Source organism: Thermobia domestica, unplaced genomic scaffold, assembly GCF_964235325.1.
Source record: "Thermobia domestica unplaced genomic scaffold, izTheDome1.hap1.1 HAP1_SCAFFOLD_713, whole genome shotgun sequence".
Lineage (NCBI taxonomy): Eukaryota > Metazoa > Arthropoda > Insecta > Zygentoma > Lepismatidae > Thermobia > Thermobia domestica.
The window spans coordinates 39,860-63,030 of record NW_027656423.1 but is presented as its reverse complement, the minus strand read 5'-3'; the positions used below and the strand labels follow the sequence as shown (position 1 = coordinate 63,030).

The 23,171-nt window shown below is 36.5% G+C and overlaps 1 protein-coding gene across 1 annotated transcript; it reads right to left on the bottom strand.

Annotated features, from left to right (window-relative positions):
• Positions 1 to 1,393: 1,393 nt before the first annotated feature.
• On the bottom strand, positions 1,394 to 21,397 carry LOC145677232 (charged multivesicular body protein 4-like). The gene is made up of 4 exons (XM_081747824.1): positions 21,018 to 21,397; positions 17,224 to 17,516; positions 10,684 to 10,810; positions 1,394 to 1,879 (listed from the first exon to the last, which is right to left on the bottom strand). The coding sequence occupies exons 1-4, from the start codon at positions 21,196 to 21,198 to the stop codon at positions 1,821 to 1,823; spliced, it is 660 nt and encodes a 219-aa protein (XP_081603950.1). The 5' UTR covers positions 21,199 to 21,397; the 3' UTR covers positions 1,394 to 1,820.
• Positions 21,398 to 23,171: the final 1,774 nt, after the last annotated feature.

Below are 23,171 nucleotides of genomic sequence, written 5' to 3'. Positions count from 1 at the left end.
TCTTCTGAGTGTCGAATTTCCTTCTCAAATTTGAGCCCAGTCAAAAAATCGTGAACTTTAGAATATTATTTCCTAGTTTTTTTTTAGTACAACTTCCTTCATTTTACTTAGGTAGAGAAATCTACTTAGGACTTATCACGTATATACCTCACATGCATGTCTATTTTTAGGCCAATTTGAACTCACAAACAGTGTTGCCAACTGGGGAAATTAAAATATTCCTATTTTTCGGTCAAAAAATAAAAATTTTCAAAATTTATATTTATAAATCCGTACCTATACGTACGAACGCAAGTCAACTTACGCCAGTCGAACATCAGTCCTTACTGAAAAAAACGGTCCCAAAGTTCATTTTAAGATAATTCGTGTCTGTTTGATAGCAGTTTCCAGCCACAGAAAATTTTAATTGCCGATTTTAGGTGAAAAATTCGAAAAATTTCCCACTTTTCCCTCTATGTCCCTCTTGTTGCCTACATTGGAACAAACATAAGTGTCTGAAAGCCTCATCTTTGGCCTAGACAATGCATTATAGAAAGTTCCAATAGAATAATCAGGGAAGCTGCAGCACTTGCATAACTGTTATTTTTGCTTCTGAGGCGAAAAAAGGTGTCAAAATTTCATGTGTACAACCAGAGATAATTTCTTTTCTCTCTTTGTATGGCAGCCAACGACTTCACGTTTTCACTATAAGTTGTCGACACACGAAAGAAGATTTGAGGTGACTTGGACTCATGTGTCGACAGTGGTGCCAGCTCCAAAAAAACTTAAATTTCAGTTAGAGATTTTTTTTTTTTTGGTGAATGTTCACCCTTACATTTCCTCCTGTTAGCAGCATTGCAATTAAACTTACGCCAAAAAATAAGAGCAGCATTGCCACATTCTTCTTCTAAAAAATAAGGTGTTAACTATATCAATCGGGTAGTAAACAGTCTCTGAGTTATAATTAATTAACTGAAAGGCTACGAAAATGCCAATAATGACTAGGTCCCGAAAGGGTTAATTGAACATCTCATGGTTATGCCCTGTAGGCTAAAGGAGACGGATATTTAATTGAAGTGAGTGATGAAAGAACTGCTACGATGAAGTGGGAAGAAATGAAAGGAATAATGAAAAGAAAGGGCTTTAGATCGAAGGAAAGATTTTCTGAGCTTGTAGTAAATCAATCAGAAGCTTGCAGGTAACAATAAATGAAGGAAAATTGCACTTTAAACGAGAATATTGGGGAAACAAAGTAGAACGATATTCTACAGTTTTACGTAACCAAACAGATCTACTTTCAACATTTTTTTCTCATACTTACCATTTTTTTTTAAATAGTTGGCAACCCTAAATGCACGAGCATCGTAATAGGTTGTATTTGTCACTGGATACTTTCCGAAATAAAATGGGTGGAGATTAGCTAGGTTTTTATTCTGTAATTTTCACAGCAGAAACTAAAAAGATCATTATATATATAAAAAAACAAATGTTACGTTATATTTTAAACATTTATCCACTTTATACACAGATAATTCCCAGCTTTCACAATATTTTAAGCATCTATCAAAATCGAATATTTACATCAACCATTGAAATAGATCTTTCTATTGACAGTAGGCAAAAAAAGGAAAATATACTTAGTGAAGAGGTTCTCTTGTTATAAGTAGCATCAGACTTCTATTATTTTCATCTTTTAAATAAAATATTCACTAAATTAATCTGTACACAAGAAAGCCCAGATTTCGAGTTAAGGTACCTATGACCGTCAAGTGTGTCAGGAAACAATCCATTTTCATTCAGCGTGGTGTACATACAGCAGAAATTATAACCAGCACATTTGTTTACGATGCCCATGCTTCTAGTTCTTTCATGTCGTTGTCGATTTCTTCCTCTTTTTGTTCTGAAAAGAAACAAAGAAACATAACTTAGTATGACCACTTCAGAAAGTCTCAATTACTTCAGAGTGTTTAAAAACAATGTTTACTAAAATGTCAGGAATGGATTTCTGAAATGTAGTAGCAAAATACATTAAGATAACAAACCAGAAATACTTAGCTTCAGACATACTAGGGATCTTCATAAACACATTATTATTATTATTATTATTATTATTTTATCTATATATTAAAATGTTAGGTTTATACGTTTGTGGTCAAGAAGTTTATATGTCTGTGGCAAATTCTTTTGATAATAGTATTTCGGAAACAACAACCACTAGAAAGATGCGGTTTTCAGTGATCAATTGCAAATTTCGTGTACATTGTTAAGTTCTAATTGAATATTTAAAAAACATGGCCGTTATTTCCTTATTACATTTTTAGGTACACTAGATGTACTGAAATTTTAAGAGGCAAAGCATTATATTCTACGAGTTATACATTCCAACACCACATATTTGATACGGGGTTAGTATATCTCTCAGGCGTTTGTTTCATGGCCAAATAATGATAAAAACGAAGGATAACCATTTCTGCAGTCTACGATGAATCTTTGTTGTTTGGTGTTTTGCCCAATGAACACCATATATAACTGACTTTATAATTAATTGTATATGTAATGTATTACATTATTACATACTGCATGCAAGAAGAAAGAAAACACTGATCAAACATGAATTAGAAACTCCAACCGGAAGCAGGCTCAAATCTTGCAAACGGTGCGAGATATTGAAAAAATAATAAAAAAAAAATGTCCCCTTTATGGTACCCTTTGCCGATTTTTATCAAGACGTCCTTAACTTGCCTGTAAACAGACATGTACAGACGTGAGGAATGACAACGAGATTCATGCTCATATGGAATGATGCGCTGTGTAAAGAGCGCAGGTTCAGATAGTTATTATTAAGAAGTCGCTCGCATTTCGCTAACGATGTACATTAAAAAAAAAAGGACTCGCCTCCCAGTTTTGTTTTAGATCAATATATTTCGGTGACATCTTATCTGCCAATTTCTTCAGAGCACTTAGAATGCGTCAGATTGGCTAGCGAAGTATAGGAAAACAATGTTTACCAGGTGAACTTAAATTTTTCCTAGAAATTCTATGATGAAAACTTCAATTACCCCGCCATATTTGACGGTTTGTCACAACACTAATAAAAGCTGAACAAAGGTCTCAAATACGTCGGAATAATTACAAGAAGTTTTCAGTACAGGATTGCTATAAAGCATTTGAGTTTGCTATAAAGCATTTTGTCCTTTTATGTAAGCTTAACTTGTGTAATACCTATCCTATTCTTTGTAAGTCCTCTAAGGACGGCAAGCAACGGAACACTGCCACGGAATACACAGGAGAGTCGGTAGTGTTAAGTATGTGCTTTATGTATTTATAACTTGCGACGAAATCACGAAACCTACTCGAGCTCTCTCGTGACTAAATGGTAAGCTTGCGCATGTTCAACACAGGAGTTCCATGTTTGATTCCTGATAGGAACTCATGTGGTTTGGAGCACATGCCAAGCTGTAGATCTACGTCTCACATGCCCTCAGTACTGAAAGAGAGATGTAAAACGCCAAAACTGCATCAGACTACTCACCTTCATTACTGTATTACAATTCAATGAAAATTAGAATTGTAGCTACCTTCACTGGTAAGGACATACATAGCATGAAAGAGAACACGTGAAGAGCTGATTATGGGTCTTAATGCATATTATTCCACGAGAACACGACTCACCATTAGTCACTTAGATATAATAAGGGCCCACGTTATGTCAATTATAACACTAATTTCGAAGAATCAAAGTCAATGGGTTAGTCCATTATTTTAGTAATATGTGTATTACAAGTACTCAATATTCAGTGTCATTCAGCAGTAGCGCAATACTGTGGTTCGTCATGATGGTGATGATTTATATTTCATTAAACAAAACCAATGCAAAAAGAAAAAAATTAACGACTAGTATGTTAAAGGTAAAAAGAGGCCCAAAGTATGATGTAATCCCCACCCGCTCCCTCAAGGCATAGCGACATTTTTTCTTTTCTTTGGTATTTAATGAAATGTTCAGCGAAATCGCTTAAAGCGCACTTTCTTTCCTTTAAGTATACATGATTATTACAACTACATAGTTTAATCGCACCACCTGGAGTCGGAAACTTATCAATGTCTGGGATGGCAACGGTCAGGCGGCAAACACAGCACACTGCAAACATTATACCGAGTGAGGAACAGCATGTTGGCTGGTGCGATGAACTGAACAGACAGTGATAATGTAAGTAGGGCGACCTATCTGAGTTCCAACGAGCGCCCAGTTGTGTAGTGGAGGAGTGACGAAAGTAGCAACTTTGTTGGGAGTGTTCAAGGTGATGATGGGCTACAAAACTCATAGTAAAACGAGACTGGCGAAGAGGAACAGTGGTCGAAAAAGAAACCCTTAATGGCAGGTCCTGCAGAGCATTAAAAGGCGTCACTGCGAGCCGTCGTGCGACTGCGGAGGAACTCAACTAGCACCTCTCACAGTTGGTATCGAGAATCACAATCCGTCATGAATTACATGACATAGATATTGGGGGTCGGGTTGTAGAGGCGAAACCGCTGATAAGGGACATAATGCTTTAGCACAACGCTAATGAGGTCGTGAAAATACAATATGAAGCGCTGATGGCTGGAAACGTGTGATATGTCGAATGAATTATCGCTCACCTTATTTTGAAACTAGGGCCATGTTTAAATGTAGTACACGCTTAGAACATTATAATCCGAAGTATTTCCGTCCAACTGTGAAGACAGAGGCAGACCTACAATATCCTGACTTACAATGGGTTGTGCACTCTATTTGCCTATTAATGAGCCACCATTTTAAAGAATCCTAGAATTCAGATGCTGTTTGCGAATAATGACGCCATATTTCAAGATAATACGCCCATTTAGACAGAACTGTTGCTGCGCGGTTTGAGGTATATCGAGATGGAGCTGAACATCTCCCCTGGCCAGTCCAATCCCCAGAACTGAACATTTGTGGCCCATTCTGCAGACAACAATGCGGCACAGATTTCCACCTCCACCCTCTCTCACCGAACTGAGTTGAGTTGAGTTTACGTCCCATTCAGCAGCGAGGGTATATGAGGCGGGACCTACTGATTAACATGGAATCCGAACCACATGAGCTCCCACCGGGAATCGAACCGGATCTCGCACGCCAAAGGTGTGTATGCTAATCGCTTAGCCACGAAGGAGCTCTCTCACCGAACTAAACTGAATTACGCGCGCAATGGTATAATATTCAGTGTTTTACGTCCCACTGGTTAGGCTAAAGGAGACGGTGATAATTCACGACTTCTCACTTCATTATAAGTCGCATTAGGGTTGTTCTGAGGGTAAAAGGTGAACCAACGCCATATTAATTTGGTATTATACTCCCCCCCCCCCCGATATTTCTATTTTCATTAAACTGTTAAGTATATACAGGGTGGGCCATTTTAATTAATCCACGGAAATATCTAAAAAATGATAAAACATAGAAGAAATGTTTGAAGTACACGTTATATATTGCTAAGGGGGAAAACCATTTCCGCCAAAAGTACCCCTCCCCACCCCCCGGAAATGGGGGTAACGGGGGGTAACTTTGAAATGTCAAATGGGAACATGGGTCGAGTAATACCTCGTTCGAAAGGTCTTGGAAAACTAAGTAACGCTGTACCAAAAGATGTTTCATATGGAGCACCAGTTTCAAAATGGCCGCCATGATATGGTTCGGAAACTCCAGTAGCCGTAGTATGAAAACCATGGGAGGTAAATGAATGGAACAGAATTGAAATACGTAAATATCATAGGGCATATCGAATAGTGTGGTCACTGTGATCCCAGTGGCCTCCCTGAAGGGGTCTTGGGGGCTAACTTCAAGATTTCAAATAGTAACATGAGTCGAGTGGTACCTCGTTCGATAAATCTTGCAAAATCAAACATTTTGCAGGAGAAAACGATTGAGGTGAAATGGCAGTTTTCTCAAAAGGCCGCCGAAACATAGTATCAGTGTCAGAGAAAAGGTTTAGTATCCGTAGTATGAAAGCGATTGGAGATAAATCAACAGAAGAAAAACTGGAGTAGGTAACTGACGTAAGGCACATCGAGAGGTGTTGTCGGGGTGACTCCACTGAAAGGTATCCGGGGCCAACTTGAAAATTTCAAATAGCAACTTGAAGCGAGTAACATCATGTTACATAGACAAATGAATATCAAACAGCTTCTGTAAGAATATTTTCGACATGAGACACCGTTTTCAAAATGATCGCCAAGACATGGTGAATGTGTCTAAGAAAACGTCTAGTGCCCATAGTATGAATACGGGTATAGATAAGTGAAAATAACGAAAATTAAATAGGAAAACCACGGAGGCGTTCCAAGGCTCGAGAATGATACAACAGAGATAAAAATGTTAGAGTAAAATTGCCATAATGTATAGAGAGATATCCAAGTCCTGCAAAATAATCTTTTCCTGTGCTCTGTATGTGAGCGGGGTGGAAAGTAACAGTGAAAGTTCAAATGAGAACTCTACTTTAATTCGCAAATTAAGGCTACCTTACAAATAGGTATGGTATGGTTGAAACATTTGTTTGTAAGGATGACGCTGTAGTGACTATAAAAAGGTGAAATTTTATTTGAATGGTAACGCATATCTGTATGGCTAAGTATGATTTGATGCGAAAACAGAAGGAACGTTATACGAAAGAAGTTGTCGAATAATACTGTTGCTGGAACTTACAAACGTGTGAATTTGCTAATCTCCGTCGCCACAGAAACTTTTATGCAATGCCTGCTGGTTATTCGGAAAGCATTTCGGGGATATACGTACACACTGTTTCGTCCCTCAAGCTCACAATATGACATGAGTGCTAATATTTAATCAAAATGTAACTGTGGCCAAGGGCGCCCATGTTGTGGTTTCCAAGGGAGGCAAGAAAAAGCGACATTTCAAATATAGTTTCAAATTTTGCTGTAGCTATTCTAAAAATTCTATTGAGTTTTCGATATTCCGAAGCACAATTTCCTCTAGGGGGGCGAGAGCCCCCCTTGCCCCCCTTATGGGCGCCCTTGACTGTGGCAATCCGCATTAACTGAGTGCAATAATTCTCTATCCCTGAAGTCTGCCTTCCAAACAGCATTGGGTAGGTCAAGCGTACGCACGAACCGTTGTCCGGTCCGACATTGAAATTTTGAAGTTAGCTCACAAGATCCCTTCAGGAAAGACGCTGGGATCGCAGGGGTCACATCATTCGATATGCCCTATGATATTTACGTATTTCAATTTTGTTCCATTCATCTACCTCCCATGGTTTTCATACTACGGCTACTGGAGTTTCCGAACTATATCATGGCGGCCATTTTGAAACTGGTGCTCCATATGAAACAAATTTTGGTACAGCGTTACTTTGTTTTCCAAGACCTTTCGAACGAGGTATTACTCGACCCATGTTCCCATTTGACATTTCAAAGTTACCCCCCGTTACCCCCATTTCCGGGGGGTGGGGAGGGGTACTTTTGGCGGAAATGGTTTTCCCCCTTAGATATATATACCGTGTACTTCAAACATTTCTTCTATGTTTTATCATTTTTTAGATATTTCCGTGGATTAATTAAAATGGCCCACCCTGTATATGTGTACAGATACATATACGAACTTCTAATAGGAGCTTCATGTAGATTTTTTCAACTGATTCTTGTTTTTAACCAGTTAATCCCTTTTAATTTTCTCCTAGTTCACTTCATGGAAGAATCTTGTAACGGTTCGAAATATAAAATTGTTAAACATACTGAGCGGTAAGTGCACTAAATCTTGACATCCAATACACGTAATATTATTTCTTTTATTTATACAATATGGAACCACATGCACTAACAATTTGACACACACCGTACTGTTGTGAATTTCAATTTCTTTCGTACTTACAACACCCACTTAATAGACAGAAATATCTTGCATACGTTTAAAAGTTCCCAGAAACGTGTATGCTATGCCAAATCTCGTTGTTTACAGTGAGTCCGTTCCTCGCAAAAATTTAGAAGAAACAAGAAGAAACAAGTGAAAATGAAAACACTTATTTTTATAAACTAAATATCAAGAAACGAAAGTGGAATATCAGGAAACAAGCGTAAGCAAAATTTATAGTGCTTCCATCCATAAAGACGGGCGGAGTGGCCAAATACCTGATTGATCAGAATAAGTCAAAACAATGAGTTTGAAAATTTTGAGTGTATTTGTAAAACGCATGAAAGGATGGAAAACAAACACATTAACAGAGACCGAGAAGAGTAGACATCTATTAGAGGTAGGCTTGTCATGGCCGTCATCTTGAAGTCGGCCAACTTGCATCTCGCTCGATTGATTTAAACAGGAATAGGGTGATGTAATATATCAAACTGCGCTAGAATTTTAAAAGAAATATAATGGTAAAGTTGATGTTACCATATATATATTTATATTTGTAAGTCATAATGAAGTGGAGATGAGACGATCACAAACCTTAAGGAACTGCTGAAAGATGGATAACGTGTTCTCCACTGGATTATTCAAGACAAAAATCGAATTAGAAGACAATCCCTCATAAGTAGCCATCTATTCAGTACGCACTAACATAAATTAGGTTTTCTTGACCTGAATTTTGTTCAAAAATACAGGGTTGTTAAATTTTGGAACCGATGAACTTATACTAATGTGGAACTTCATTATGTCACCACTGCATACATGACATTCCCACCATCTAATACATGTCAACTTTCATCCGGTGTCTATTAATGCTTTTTTGTTTTCCATCCCTTTACCCGTTTTACAAATAGACTGAAATCTTTACACTTGAAACTCATTGTCCTGGCTTATTCCGATCAGTCAGATATTTGCCCATCTTACGCTCATTTCTTGATATTCCCGACTTCGCTGCCCAGTTTGGTCAACAAAGTCAATTTCAATCTTACAAGGTTTACTTCATTAGATGTGCAAAAAGCAAACTCTGTATTATACTTTGATATTTAGTTATTTAGTATTTCTAAAGTATATCTGTACTAAGCAACTTGATGTGCATCCAAAACATCTACTAACTGTACAGACTGGTAACGACATAACTTATTTGTAAATTACATACAAATAATTAACAGTACAGCCTCTCTTCTCTACTACTAATAACCATTTGTTATGGTATATGATTATAGCTCATTCTGTAATCTACTCCAACTTCTCAACTCATCATAAATTACCCCTTTCTAGAGATATGACCTCATCAACACGATAGCTAATCCATTTTGACCTACAACGCTACCACTACGGAACTGAGTTGAGTACCGATTTCTCAGGCACTTTCTGCCCGATTTCCAACAGTTGTGAGCCACTGTGCCCCCCACTCTAGAATTGTAATTATATCGTCATTATCACAATCCAAACAGTATTTCCATTTACATATGAGTACGTGCTATTTACAACTTCAATTTGGTTATTTTAAAAAAATGAATTGTGGCCAATTCATAAATACGTGAAATAATAAAAATCGTGTTATGCAAGGCATCCCTGTATTTACTACCTATTATATAAATGGTATATACATGCAGGGCCGCCCACAGGAGGGATGAATGGCGCAAGTTGTGCCATCGAGAAAAAAATTGGGGGGAATAAAAAAATTGGGGAAGAATTTTACTCTAATGTCGAATAAGTAATTTTGCTGTCGTTAGAATAACATTGGAACACGATGCGATTTTTTTTTTTTAAATCTCGAGAATGAATCCCCCTACCCCCTGCTTAGAAACTCTATGAATGAAGTACCGCGCAAGTTGCTATATGAAAGGATGGCGCCAAGTTCTGGTGAACAACAGTTACAAACACTCAAGGAATCACTTTCAAATTTAGATTTGAAATCTGCCTATGTTGTCTGTTGAAAATTATAAAGTAGTTTGACATAATTGTGGGTTAGTGGTAACCATACAGACAACAGCCAAGTTTCAAATCTAAATTTGAAGTGAGCCAGTGAGTGTTTGTAACTGTTGTCCACCAGAACTTGGCGCCTATTTTTGTGATTTCAATTCTTTTTAAGGCCACTCGTACTTGGTTCTTTTACAGGAATGTTTTTTGTTGGATATCACTTCTTTTTGTAGCCTAATTTCGAGGATAACATTTTCTTTTGGTATCAAACTCAACAAGTTGTAACTTGCGTCTTACTTTTCATGTACAAGGGAATTATATCAATATTTTGTAAAGAAAAAATAATACTACTAATTGTAAAAAAAGAATACCTGTGCCATACACAGTGTGTAGAAGTTTCTATACCCTTCAATATCCTTATAGAACATATTTAGTATTGTACACTAGCAAGACTACTAATAAAAGTAATGCCATTTTTATAATTACTACTGCCCCTACTACTACTACAAGCATTCTATAATACTACTACAGGAAATAAAAACAACAAAAATAACAATTACTAGTACTATAAAAACTACTGCTACACTGGGCAATTGTTTTTAGAGGACTTGAGATTTGAGGAGGGAAGAGATTATTAGTTTTGGGGGGGAGTGCGCCATCAGCTTTGGGGGGGATGGGCACCCCTGTATACATGGATGCTAGCGGCAGTCATATTTTTATTTTCTATTAGCTTCTATTGTACTTCAGTTAATTCATGACTTAGTATTTTACCCATTTAAATTCATTTTCTAACTGAAGAGGATTCCCTGTTCAAAGCAAATGCATTCTTAATTTATTACAATCTTAACCTCTTTGCTGATACTCACGTGCTGGCCTGACTCTGCTTGGCTCCGCAGTAGGTACGGCAGGCAGCTCCGATGGGACGCTGACGCCAAGTAATTCTCTCTCCACCTCTTCGTGTTCTAGCGCTTCAAGTTCTTTCTCTAATTCATCCTACAACACAACAAAGAAATATTATCAACATTAACCATTAATTTACACTTTTAACACTACAGTAGCATTATTTTACTATGTTTGAACTTCTGTAACATTCGGAAATTTAGATATACATACGTGTAGTGGTATCTTGCGTGCGAACATTGTACTATCGAAGATCATAAATGTGTTCATTTGTATGAACGAAAGAGTTCCCCACACTAATGACCAATTTTATTTTTTAGAGTGCATTCCTTTGCTTTTGTCTCTTTACTAGTGCACATCAATATCTCCAGTCTTTTTAATGTTTAATGAGAAGGATATTGATTTGTCTTCTCTGTACTTGTAAGGAACATTACCTTTTTATATTAACTCATTTTTATATTAATATTTCTGGTGTGGAACAAATTAATAGGATCTCCATTATTTTATACACGACAATTTGATTTAAAATACGAGATTTTTATAATGCGAATAACTTTCTGGTAGGAATAAACACATAAAAAAGTTAGTAGTTATTAAGGGAATGTTAAAACAATAATTGATCTGAACAATGAAGGGAATGTTAACAATCAGTAAATCTTTTAATGATTTGCGCTATTCAGAGCAGTTATATTTCAATAATTCTAATTTTATGCATATCAACAAGTGATAATAAAATTAGGGACTTAGAAACAGCTTTACAGATATTCATTCCAGATAAGCTGATAGTAAATCAAAATAAACTCTCCTTCTCTTTGCCAGTGTAGAAGGGAAGAAACAAGACACTAATCTTGACAGGAATGGACTAAACTTCTTTTTTAAGATACTGTAACTTGTAAAATCTGAATTTTTTGCCCCGATTCACTTGCACCACATGTTCAGAAGAAATTGCTGCTCCTTTAAACCATTATCAAACTCCGGTACCAAGAATTACCGTCTCTAATTTTTGTTCTTAAAAGGAGGGTTGATTATTATTTATGTACTAAAGGTTTAATTTTAATCTGCTTTTTAAACTTATCTTTTTTCTCTTCTTTGCATATTAATATGAAATTCTTGTGTAAATACCCATGGGTGTCAATCCCATCGGGGACGTGTCCCCCAATATCTGTAAAACGGTTTTCGCCCCCCCCCCCCCCCCCTTTAATATTTCTAGTATCTTAGGTCAACAATGACCCAAGGCTCAACCTGCAAGTTTGCTACGTTCACAAAACACTGATAGACAAAGTAGCACAGAAGTTTGTATCCAATTGTGAAAAAAGGCAGTTAGTTTTCGGCCCTATGAAAATGAAGGTGGAGTGAACTGTGAAGTAAGAAACTGTTTTTGTTTAGATAGCGAGCAGCGAAGCAAGTTCAGTTTAGCCATAAAAACTTTTTACGTATACATTGTTGAGTTGAGTCTCATTTACATTAGCTGTAGGCTTGTAGATCAAAAACATGTCTTCAATACTGAGTATTCACTTTACACTATCTTTTATTATTATTTTGTTGTTAACATATAATTAGTATTATTTAAGTGTAACTACAATTGTAAATAAGGTTGAATTCTACTGTTTCAATAAACAAACTATAAACTGTGTGCGTCTTTAGTACCCACATTTCCTGTATACATATAAATTAAAGGTAAAAATAAAACAAAAAATTTAAAATTTTTGCTTGCTTTTTAAGTCAAAAATGCTTTAAAATGCAATGTACGAAGACTACGAAAAATTTTCCGGGGAAGGACCATGGGATTATCTGCTTTCCTAGGAGATTCCATACACTCCAGTCCTCCCGATAGTCTCCCTTCTCCCCCCCCCCCCAAAGTTTATGTGCCGCTGACGCCAATGTAAATACTGTAAGTACCCATTTAATTCCTAACCAAGTTACAGTTAGCAGACTACTAAGAACACGAAAACTGTTCATTTAAAATTTATTATTATACTAAAAGATGTGTTACTTTTATCTCACCACTAAAGATAAATGTAATAAACGGTTTTGGAACATGTAGAGCTCTTATGAATGTTAGAATTAATTCTTTGGATATATTTATGCACATCATACATCTCCGCGTGTGACATTTATGGTAGAAGAAGGAACACCAAAATTCACGTGGTGGGCAGAAAACTTGTTTTGATACGTCAACTTATCCGGAATAAACCACATTTGATATGAACGTCAAAAGCTCTTCTCTTAATTTATCCGTGTTCCTATCAGTTTTCATATAAGTAAAAAAACAATCACAAAGTGATTATTTGTATCAGTTAACATTGGCACTCATTTAAAACATATTCAAAGAAATTCAACCACAAATTAGACAATCTTGTAAGCTTGAGTAGAGTTACTGGATGCTACCCTTAACAAAAACGTTCTACGTTGACCACAAATTGGCCTGCTATAATAGAATTTTTTTCTGTATTTATTTCAATAAAATAACATTACCCAATCACAGTCATTCAGAACACAGAGAGCAATTCTCATTTTACATCGTACAGAAACCTATTAGAAAAAATGTTCTCGTGCAGATAGAGAATCCCACAGCATTCGAATTAGGGCTAGACGCACGTTTCGGAAACACACTTATTCTACGATCGGATTTCCATTTTAATAGGTATATTTGCACAACGAAATTTACTTCAAAACTCAATAGAAACATTCAAGCCTAAGTGAGTAGATCTTAGTAATTTAATTTTGTGTCTCCGAGATGTGATCTGCAGGATAAGGCTCCGAAGGAATTTCATAAGGCGAGTGGCTTGGAATATACCAATCGGAAGGTACTGTTTCAAATCAGCTGCACTTAAAATAGGTCGGAGAAATACATTTAAGATGTCTAGGAGCTTTTAGTATTTGCAGTGGTTTCCTTCTGGAGGATTATGTAGAAGCTGTGTTTGCATTACTGTTATATCTACCCTATTACTTTGACGCCGGCCTTTCACCACCTTCCTTTGCGTAGCAGTACATTTTAGAAGAAACACTTCACTTTATGTTCAGGTCAGGGTTGGAAAAAATAGTTTTTTTTTTTTTTTTTTTTTTTTTTTTTAAGAAAAAAGAACAAAACACGTGTTTAAAACAAGAAAAAAGTGTTCAAAATGTTTTAAAACACACACACACAAATTAAACATTTTGAACAGTTTAGAACACGATTTTAAACATATTTCAAAATCGTATAATAACGTATTTATTACGACTTTTTGGCTCTTGCAACCGATCTTTTCATTTATTTTATTCTCGTTAAGACCAAACTGTGTTGGGTACAGAATATTTCAAGTATAGATTAGTAATTCTCAACTTATTTCATATCACAACCTCCTTTTATTACACCCTCTTGCCAGTGACTCTCATACTTTCTTGGTTGTAATAAGACTTTTACGTAGATTTTAAAATCTACCTACTATGGAAAACGGCTTGAGGGAGAATGATGAAACTTGGAAGTGTATGTCACATCAGATGGTGCTATCAAACATCATGGCGGACGTCTTTGCTTGGCATTCGAAATTTCAAATGCAAAGGGAGTCATGTTACATGTTTTACGGCTAGAATTTTACCAGAAATATTGTTGTGCGGTTTGGTCCTAAAGCAAGTCATTTCGGTGTTTTTTAGTTATGCCTTTAGGAGCTAAGCTCGCGTTTCGAGAAGGCGGGTAAGATTTTAGTTGCAAAATTTGATTACTGTTTCAGAACACTGATGCTAACAAAATCATTTTAAAACAATAAATTTTCGAAAAGTAATGTTTGAAGCACACTTCATGTTGTGCTAGCCTATGTAATTGGTTGTTTTTTGAGTCAATAATTTATTGAAGAAAGGTAATATTTGGGACGTTCAGAGCACAATGGATCTAAATCCATTTTCAATAAAGTTCATCTTTGCTCAGCAAATTAATTCTATTTCATAATATTTTCGCAGTCAAGGGTCTAAAACAAGTGGAACTAAAACCATGCGAAAAGGCATGGGATACTTTCATAGTGCAGCCGCTAGACAGGGGCGTCAGTGGGACAGGAGGGTAACCGCCCCATACCCACTCTGAGTTTCAGATTTCTGGGGCAGTAAGTCAGTTCTAAAATCTTTTGATAAGCAAAGTCCAACAGAACAAGCTTGAGGTTCTTACACCGAATAAATACGGAGAACATACAGACGATTAAAACTGAAAAGTTGCTTAGGCCCAATTTCCAGAATTTTAAGCACGCCCGAAACTCCAAAGTAGACACCTTTGGAATCCTTGGGCCAAAAAATATACAAGAGAGCAATATAGGCCTTTAGCTCCTTACAGCCAATGGAAATGTATTATAACTGATCAAAATCCGTATTTGTTCGGTGTAAGGGCTTCAAATTTTTTATGTTGGACTTTTCTCAGCAAAAGGTTTCTAAATCTGCATTACTGTCCCCAAAATCTGAAATTCAGGGTAGTGGGCGGATGAACTCTAAACGAACGCTCCTCTCTACCGACAATCATATAAAATTCTAGATTGTATCGTCATGTAGTTTTTTTTTTCCTTTCTTTCTTTCATTTCGGATTCGTGGTTGTGATAATATGACGTTTTCCGTCGGTGTATTCTTTTGGACACACCCTGCATTTATTTAATGTAATTATCCATCATTGACTACGGCATTCGGAGCTTGACTTGTTAATCATTCCCATGCTGCAGCGTATACAATATGATGTTAATATCTTAAATTTATAAGCAAGGAGGGGGAAATTAGCCCTCCTCCACCATAGCGGCTGTCCTATGAAACTGTAGTCCACATCCTTTCACATGGTTTTTGTTTCATTCATTTTGTACCCTTGCCTACAAAGATAATACGTTTGCTGAGCAAAGGTGAACCTTTCTGAAAATGGACTTAGATCCCTTGTGCTCTGAACGCCCCATATCTAAAAGTATTTTATAAAAATTGAGTTGGAGCCAAATTTATCCTGCAACCCAAGTTTGTTCGAAACACATAAAATTAGTTTGTTTAGTTTGATTGATTACAGTCTTGTATCAGTAGCAAGGCTATATGAGACAGGGCTTTTTGTTTAAAGTGGGATCCGAAAAACTAATTTTCAAATTTTACGTCGGATCGCAGCCAAAATATATACAGCACATTCCAACGTCCCATGCCCCTACCCTCAAAATTTAATGTTGAAAGACCGAAAATTGCGCCCTGTAGCGTGGTGCATACATACAAGCAGACGAATAAATTGAGATCAAATTAACCCAGCACTGATGTTACAATAAGTATCACGCGGGCGACTGCTATACCTTGCTCTTTCTCGCCTGGTCCGTTCATACAAGCTATGCCAGGGTGTAAAGTTTTTAAGAAAATTTGGAACGAAGGTGGGGAAGAGGGACGACATATAATTTTCATAATATACTGAAAAAGAAATTGGTGATACAAAATTAATTCTTATCTGAAGACCCCAGTTGCACCTAGGCCACATCACTGACGTTAGAATCATCAGAAGCAATTTTCGGATCAACACTTTTTCCATTTGTTTGGGTTTCCAGTTTTTTCATAGCATTGCATTTTTCATAATGATTCTTCATTCTTTGTAATATTTTCCATTGCTTTGTATATACTTAAACACAAACAAACTATTTGCTGAGCAAAACAATATATTCACATAAAAAAACTACATACGTGTTACAGTTTCGCCAACTAACATTTTGGCTTCATCAGACACTATCTCTGATTTGTATGATGAAGCCAAAATGTTACTTGCCGAAACTGTAACACGTACGTATTTTTTTTTTTTTTTAATATGAATATATTGTTTTGCTCAGCAAATAGTTTGTTTGTGTTCATTCTTTGAACTAAACCAACCATTTCTTTCTTACACGTTTTGCAACGAGCTCGTATGATCGTTTTCTTATCTGATGGAGTTTGAGTTACTTCAATAAATTTGCTCCAAATGATGTCCTCTTTTCTTCCCATAAAACTCATGTTAAACTATTCCAAGTTGTACGGAGACTGCCTATGATATTTTAATTTCAGAACCGCAATTTAGCAAATAACCTTTTGTTTGTTTTCTAAACACAACACAAAAATCTGTTTCCATGATAATTATTTATTTATTTATTTATTTTATTTATTTCTTTTTTGTATAAGTTCTACAGGTAGTCCAACCTTCGGCTACGACACTTTCTCGCAAGTTAACTGAGAAGCATTTAAACAATAAAATATACGTTAAAAACAAGAGGAAAAAAGAGAGAAAGCAAATTGTTGATCACCACATTAACCTGCTGTAGCCACGAAAAATCAAAACAACATTCACGTGAGAAGAAAATAGTCGTCTGAATGGGGAGCACTTTTTGACTTTTTTTTTTTTTTTTTTTACAAAAATAAAATAAACATGTTTAAAACAAGTCTTAAAAAATATATGGAATTAAAACAAAATGTTTAAAATATATAAAAAATATGTTTTAAACAAAACAACCCTAGTTAAGGTATTCTCAATCTGCAACAAAAGCTTTAATTAAGAATGAATGCCTAAATACCTCATCTATATCTTGACCAAAGGCAACTGGATTGGAAATGGCATCGGATATTTCCCTGGCAACGTCCTGCTGCTCAGCGATGTCGTCCATCATGTCGTGAACCTTATCGACGTCCATGTGTTGGTGTGCAGCCTTCAATGCTTTTGCGGCTTCGTTCATTGTCTGCAACACCGCGGTGTTCGTATTCGCTCCCTCTAAGGCCTCTCGCTGCATCTCAATGGTGGACAGGGTGCCATCGATCTGCTGAAGCTGTTTCTCATAGCGCTTTTTCCTCTTCAAGGCTTGGATTGCCACTGAAATTACAATAATAACAATAAATTTACTGATATGAAATTAGATCGCGATGGATTGGCACAATTTTAACGGGTTTATCCCAAGTCGTGCTATATGAATTTCATGAAAAACTCAGTGTTTTCATATAATCAGAGGAGTTTCGTATCACTTAGTTATTTAACCAATTAATTTGCAATTTCCATTCATCTATAAGTTGTTCCCAGCCAGTTACCTGGCGCTCCTCTTCTTGAACCCTGTGCAATACTACATAGTTATTTTCAGCAAAATCAATTGTTTATGTAATAACTAGCATCAATTACACGCTTCGCTGGGTTAAATTAAGAAAAAATAGTAGTATATCCTGTTAGTCTCTGACTTTTTTTTTTATTTATTACTGAAGCGATCTCTGATATTGATCTTTTCAATCATTTTTATATTTCTCCTCCCTCCTCCTTCCCTATTGCGTGGCTGAATTGGATTTAAAAGCATCGGAAGTGTCATTTTTCATCTCAGTGACCCGAAAACTATGGATTCGACACTGATACTAGCCATTTTCGATCATTGCTCTGTGTCTCCCCCGCCCCCCAGTTGCGGGCCTGAATTTGAATTTAAAAATCATCGGAAGTGTCCTTGAACGTCTCAGCGATCTTGAAAATTATGGATTCTACACTAATATCGGTCAATTTCGATCATTTGTAAATACATTTTCCTTCCTTCTTCCTTAAGTTGCAAAGTCAAAGTCAAACGGTAAAACCATCCCAGGCCCGAACCTCATCTATGGTGAAAATTTCATTGAGATCGGTCGAGTGGTTCAAGAGATTAGGAGTTACATAGTCACTTTCAATTATAATATAGATAGCTAATTGGTGTTTCAGAGATGAAAGTGCTGTTTAATGTATCTTGATGGAGCAGTGATACTAACAAATATCTTTTGGGATAAGATGCCTTTTGTGTGCATCTTGATATTCAGGGCTTGAAAAATCTACTCGCCTGCTCGCCAGTGGCGAGTATCTTTTTACATTTGGCGAGTAGAGTTCGATATAAACACTGTGACCGTAAAATGGTCTCGCTAGCAGGCTTCTTGGCTGGTTAGCCATTGCAAGCAAGATTTTTCAAGCTCTATTGATATCTATGAAGTCAATATCGCTATATTGGAGCAATAAAACATAGGTTTCCAATTACCAACTGTATATGGGAGGCGTTTCCACATATTCAAGATCAAAGCCAACAACTTTGAACATCAAATTCCTTAAAAACCAGTCATGTCCCACATCAAAAGGAAGCTGTTCATTAGCTTTCTAATAATACTAGTTTCATTACTGTATCTGCAATACCAGAACTATAGCTATTTATCTACAGAGAGACGTGTTGAAATTTCATAACTATAAGGACCCCCAACTTTCCCCACCATTGAAATCTATCTATAACAGGGTTCTTTTAAATTCCTCGTCAGAAACACTCAGTGCACAAAATTTAAGAGAAATCCAAGAGGGTCGGTTTAAATGATGTGTTGAAATAGCATGGAATGACCGTGGTGTGTGGCTAAATAGACAGATATTTACACCTAGCAATAGGGGCGTTTCTTACGAAAGAAAAGGTGAATTGGTATTTTTTTAAAAATAAGATTCACTAACAAAATCAGTGTAATGTGTTATTTTCAAGTGTTAAAAGCAGTGTGTTGTTAGTACTATTTTGAGGGAGGCATGCTGACGTCAGACATTACGGTGTAATGAGGAAATGATTCACAGCAATCAAAGATGGTAGTTACACGTAACGGATGTGACATTTCGACTGTGAATTTTAATGAAGAAAAAGGGTAACCGGTATAACGCTTCATCGAGCAGCATGGATTATTGAGATTAAGCAGGAAGTGCGGTAAATGTAAGAAGACATTTAAAGTAAGGAAATGGAGGAACAGTTACAGTTTCAAACGTGAACATCGTGTTAATAGTAAGAAATCTGTGACAAAAAATGTCCGTACTTTTTATTCGAGGACAAGAAGTTGTCGATACAGAAGGTATTATAATTTAAATTAAGGCTATATTGGTGCAAAATCAGAAAAGGTAAGCCTAGTGCTTTCAACGACATTCTTCTTTACATGCATACCCACATCGTTGACGAGCCTGCTCCCTACGGAAGCATTCCCTCGCTAACGCTCGGGCTTCCCTGTAGCTCTAATACCCAGATCCTTTAAGATAGCATTCGTGCTTTCATGGCATATTTCCAGACACAGTATTTACATGGAAATGGTAATGGTCTCTTAATGTCCTCCACAGAGGAATTCTTAAGAATCACTTTCTAATATAAGTTAATGACAATAAATTTCTCATAAAGGACGCTTCTTAGCCTGAAAATACTAGATCTAGAATATCTTTAAGTTTCTCCCCCAATTAAGCACACAAGACCTCCAGTGTTACTTACTTCACAAAATAGCTGAGCGAGCGAAGAGGGTCAGAAATCCCGCAGGGCTCGCTGTTTTCTACATTTATCACAATTTAGATAAAAACAAGGTAGGCCTACTCGGTACTGGAGCTACGAGTTGAAGGAGATTCTAAATACTATTCCTAGATCTACTCTGCGGCACAAAGGCCCAGTTTCTTTCTTGTATTTAATATAATAAATAAGCATTGTGGTAATAGTATACATGAGAACCCCCTGATCTGCGTTTCTTCTGTGTTCTATTACCACTTCTACATGAAACACCATAAATTTTCTACGTAGTGCAATAGTGAGACGTATCCATGTGTACAAGACATGCGATATGCGTTAAATCCCCCCCCCCCCCACACACAGTCATAGATAAAGTACAAGGGCACTACACAAGCAGATATAAAGTACAGGTACGTTCTTTTTTATTTTAGTATCAGTCGATAAGTAAATAAAAGTCGCTATGTTACCCCCTTTGGGCCTATGTTTAGCAGAAGGGGTCCAGTTCTTTTCTCTAAAAAATGTTATAATTTTGGCAATTTCTGTTCACATTCGGTTAGTTTAGGTTAGGGTTGGATAGTTTAAGTTAGGTTAGGCTAGTTTAGGTTACGTTAGGTTAGTTTAGTTTATGTTATATTAGTGTAGGAGTCCCGCATAATTTTCTAAAGAAATGATAGAATTTCGCTTATTTCTACTAATATTGCGTTAGTTTAGGCTAGTTCAGGTTAACTTACGTTAGTTTGTGTTAGGTTAGGTTACGTTATGTTACATCTAAGTACTTGCATCACTCATTTCTCCTGTAAATTTTTTTTTTTTTTTACGTGCTTCTGGACCCCTTGTACTAAACATACCCCCCCTTCCCCTTTGTATGTTCGTACATACTCAATGAATAATCCTTAAAAGTATGAGCGTCCTGCTCCTTCGGGAACTGATGCAATTTCATGTATACTATATCCCCAAACTCTAACCCAAAAATTAAAAAAAAAGAAAAAAAGTAACTTGCAGCCCATGACATATGACAATTTGTGTCGTAAAGAGAGAACAGTGCAAGAAACTTTTACGAAAGTACATATTTTAATTTGAAAATGTATTACCTCGCTTATTCTTTGTGCCGTTTCTTTTTGCTATATCTAACTCTTGTTCTATTTTCTTTTCTAGAAAGTCCTGCTTCTTCATCAACATTTCTTCAGTTTCCCGTAATTTTTGTATAGCTTCTCCTGTAGTAATAGGCTTATCGCCTTTTTTACCACCGAACATTTTCTGTAGCAAGCTCATTGTTGCTAATAGAACAGAAACTAAACCTCACAAAATAAATGTTTAACAGTGCACTTTCTTCTGGAAACTGGATTGACAATATGTCAAATATTTTCCACTACATAACAAAGTCGACACCCAGACAAACAACTATCACTCTTCAGTCCGACATTACCGGAAGTTCCACTCTCCTCCCCCCTTCAGGTATTCCCGCATTGATGCAACAAGATCATAGTACGCAATGACGTAAGATGAGTCATGGTCATGTGGATTTGACTGTCTGATCCCAAATTTAAATTTATATTTCGATCCATTACATGAACTGGAATATCAATAAAATTATAAATAGAAAGTATATGAAGCACTTTAATATAACTTACACTTCAGCTAATAGTAATGAACTTCGGTACATTATTTACAACCATAAATTCGCTCTTTAGTAGTGTGATTACTTTTATCTTTCATCTTTTGAAAGTTCATTGATAAAATTCGTATTCTTATGTGGCTTCGCTTAATACGCAAAGTTTGCGTTCTAGAATACGATATTATGCCTAGAAGTAATGGACTTCTGCAACACTTTGTATTGCGTTATAGAATGGTATGGAATGAGCTTAAAAGATAAAGCAATAATAATAATAGAACGAAATAGTGCTCTGGACGAAATTTGAATAATGTTTGAAATTACCTCATTCAGAATTTTTCTTCGCAATATTTCTGATGCCTAATACAATGCCAAAAAAAAAACAATAAGCAAGTATATGGTAACCGCTATGCCGAGAGCAATCTAGAATCGCAAATTTTGCGTTGCGTTCACGTAAACCATTACGGACAGAGCATCTTGTCTTAACGCAAACCCACTTATAGACGTATCGAAAGGTGCCGGCAGTTTTTCAGGGGCGGATCCAGGGGGGAGATCGGGGCGATCGACCCCCCAGGAAGAGGAAACTTTTTTTATTTTATATATAAACAAAACCAATCCCAGAGTTTGGACTCTTAAAAGTAGCTCTAAGTGGCAGTATTACAACCCACCGCCCTCCCAGAACTCGGTCCTGAATTCGCCCCTGGTAGCAGTAGTAGAAGAAGTAGCAGTAGAACGGGTTAGAAGATGACCCTATCTTGAGAGTAATACTCCTGGAAGTATTTTTTTTTTCGCGCGCTAGTTATCTATTTAGGTTGGTCACAAAAAAGCAGCTGAGGTTAAATTTATATCAGGTGGATCTAGATAGAACAAAACGAGCCCTGAGGGCCTTCTAACCCCCTTCGCTCGCTAGCTATGTTTCTTAAAATAAGTAAATAACTTTTTGTGTATTATTTTTATCTTATTTTAATGAAAAAGTGTCATGAAAATTTAAAAATTTTCCTTGAGCCAGGTTTGAACCAGTGTCAAAAACGACTCTCATTACTAGCGCGCTCGGCTACTAGGGGCGATAGAAATGGCATTTCCTATATGTAAGCTACATGGAGAGAAACGGATAACGAAAACTAATCAAAACCGTGTATTTAGTTCTTACTTCTGGGAGCATTATTTCTCTGAAGGAGTCACGGGCGTCTCTGGCGGGGGGACGAAGGGGACGCGTCCTCCCAATATTTTGGAGTACAAAATATTTAATATTTTATTCTAATTTAATTTATTTACTAACGACAGAATATCATATAAATAATAGTGATTATATTTATTTGGAATATAACATTCAGTTGCGAAACGATTATTTTTCTATAACAAGAATTCTTAATATACCTTAGGAGGTCCGTGAAGGTAAACAGAAAGATAACAAATGGAATCGAAGATAATAAACAGGTTGGACTAAATACCATTTAAATCACTTTCTTTGATGGCCTCCCAAATTTTACGTGCCAGAGACGCTAGTGGAAGAAGTCGTCTGGTAGGCGATCTTTCTTGCAGGACTGTAATTCTAAATATTACTGTTCAGAATATCAGAAGTTACTGTACAGGTTTTTACACAAATACGATAAATAATAGTTGAACATTAACA

What these genes read in the sequence shown, in the direction of transcription:
- LOC145677232 (XM_081747824.1), bottom strand. Translation starts at nt 21,198, where the DNA reads ATGAGCTTGCTACAGAAAATGTTCGGTGGTAAAAAAGGCGATAAGCCT. An exon ending in CGGCACAAAGAATAAGCGAG is followed by an intron (nt 17,517 to 21,017) that starts GTAATACATTTT and finishes TTGTAATTTCAG; the next exon opens with TGGCAATCCAAGCCTTGAAG. An exon ending in AAGCAGAGTCAGGCCAGCAC is followed by an intron (nt 1,880 to 10,683) that starts GTGAGTATCAGC and finishes GTTTCTTTTCAG; the next exon opens with AACAAAAAGAGGAAGAAATC.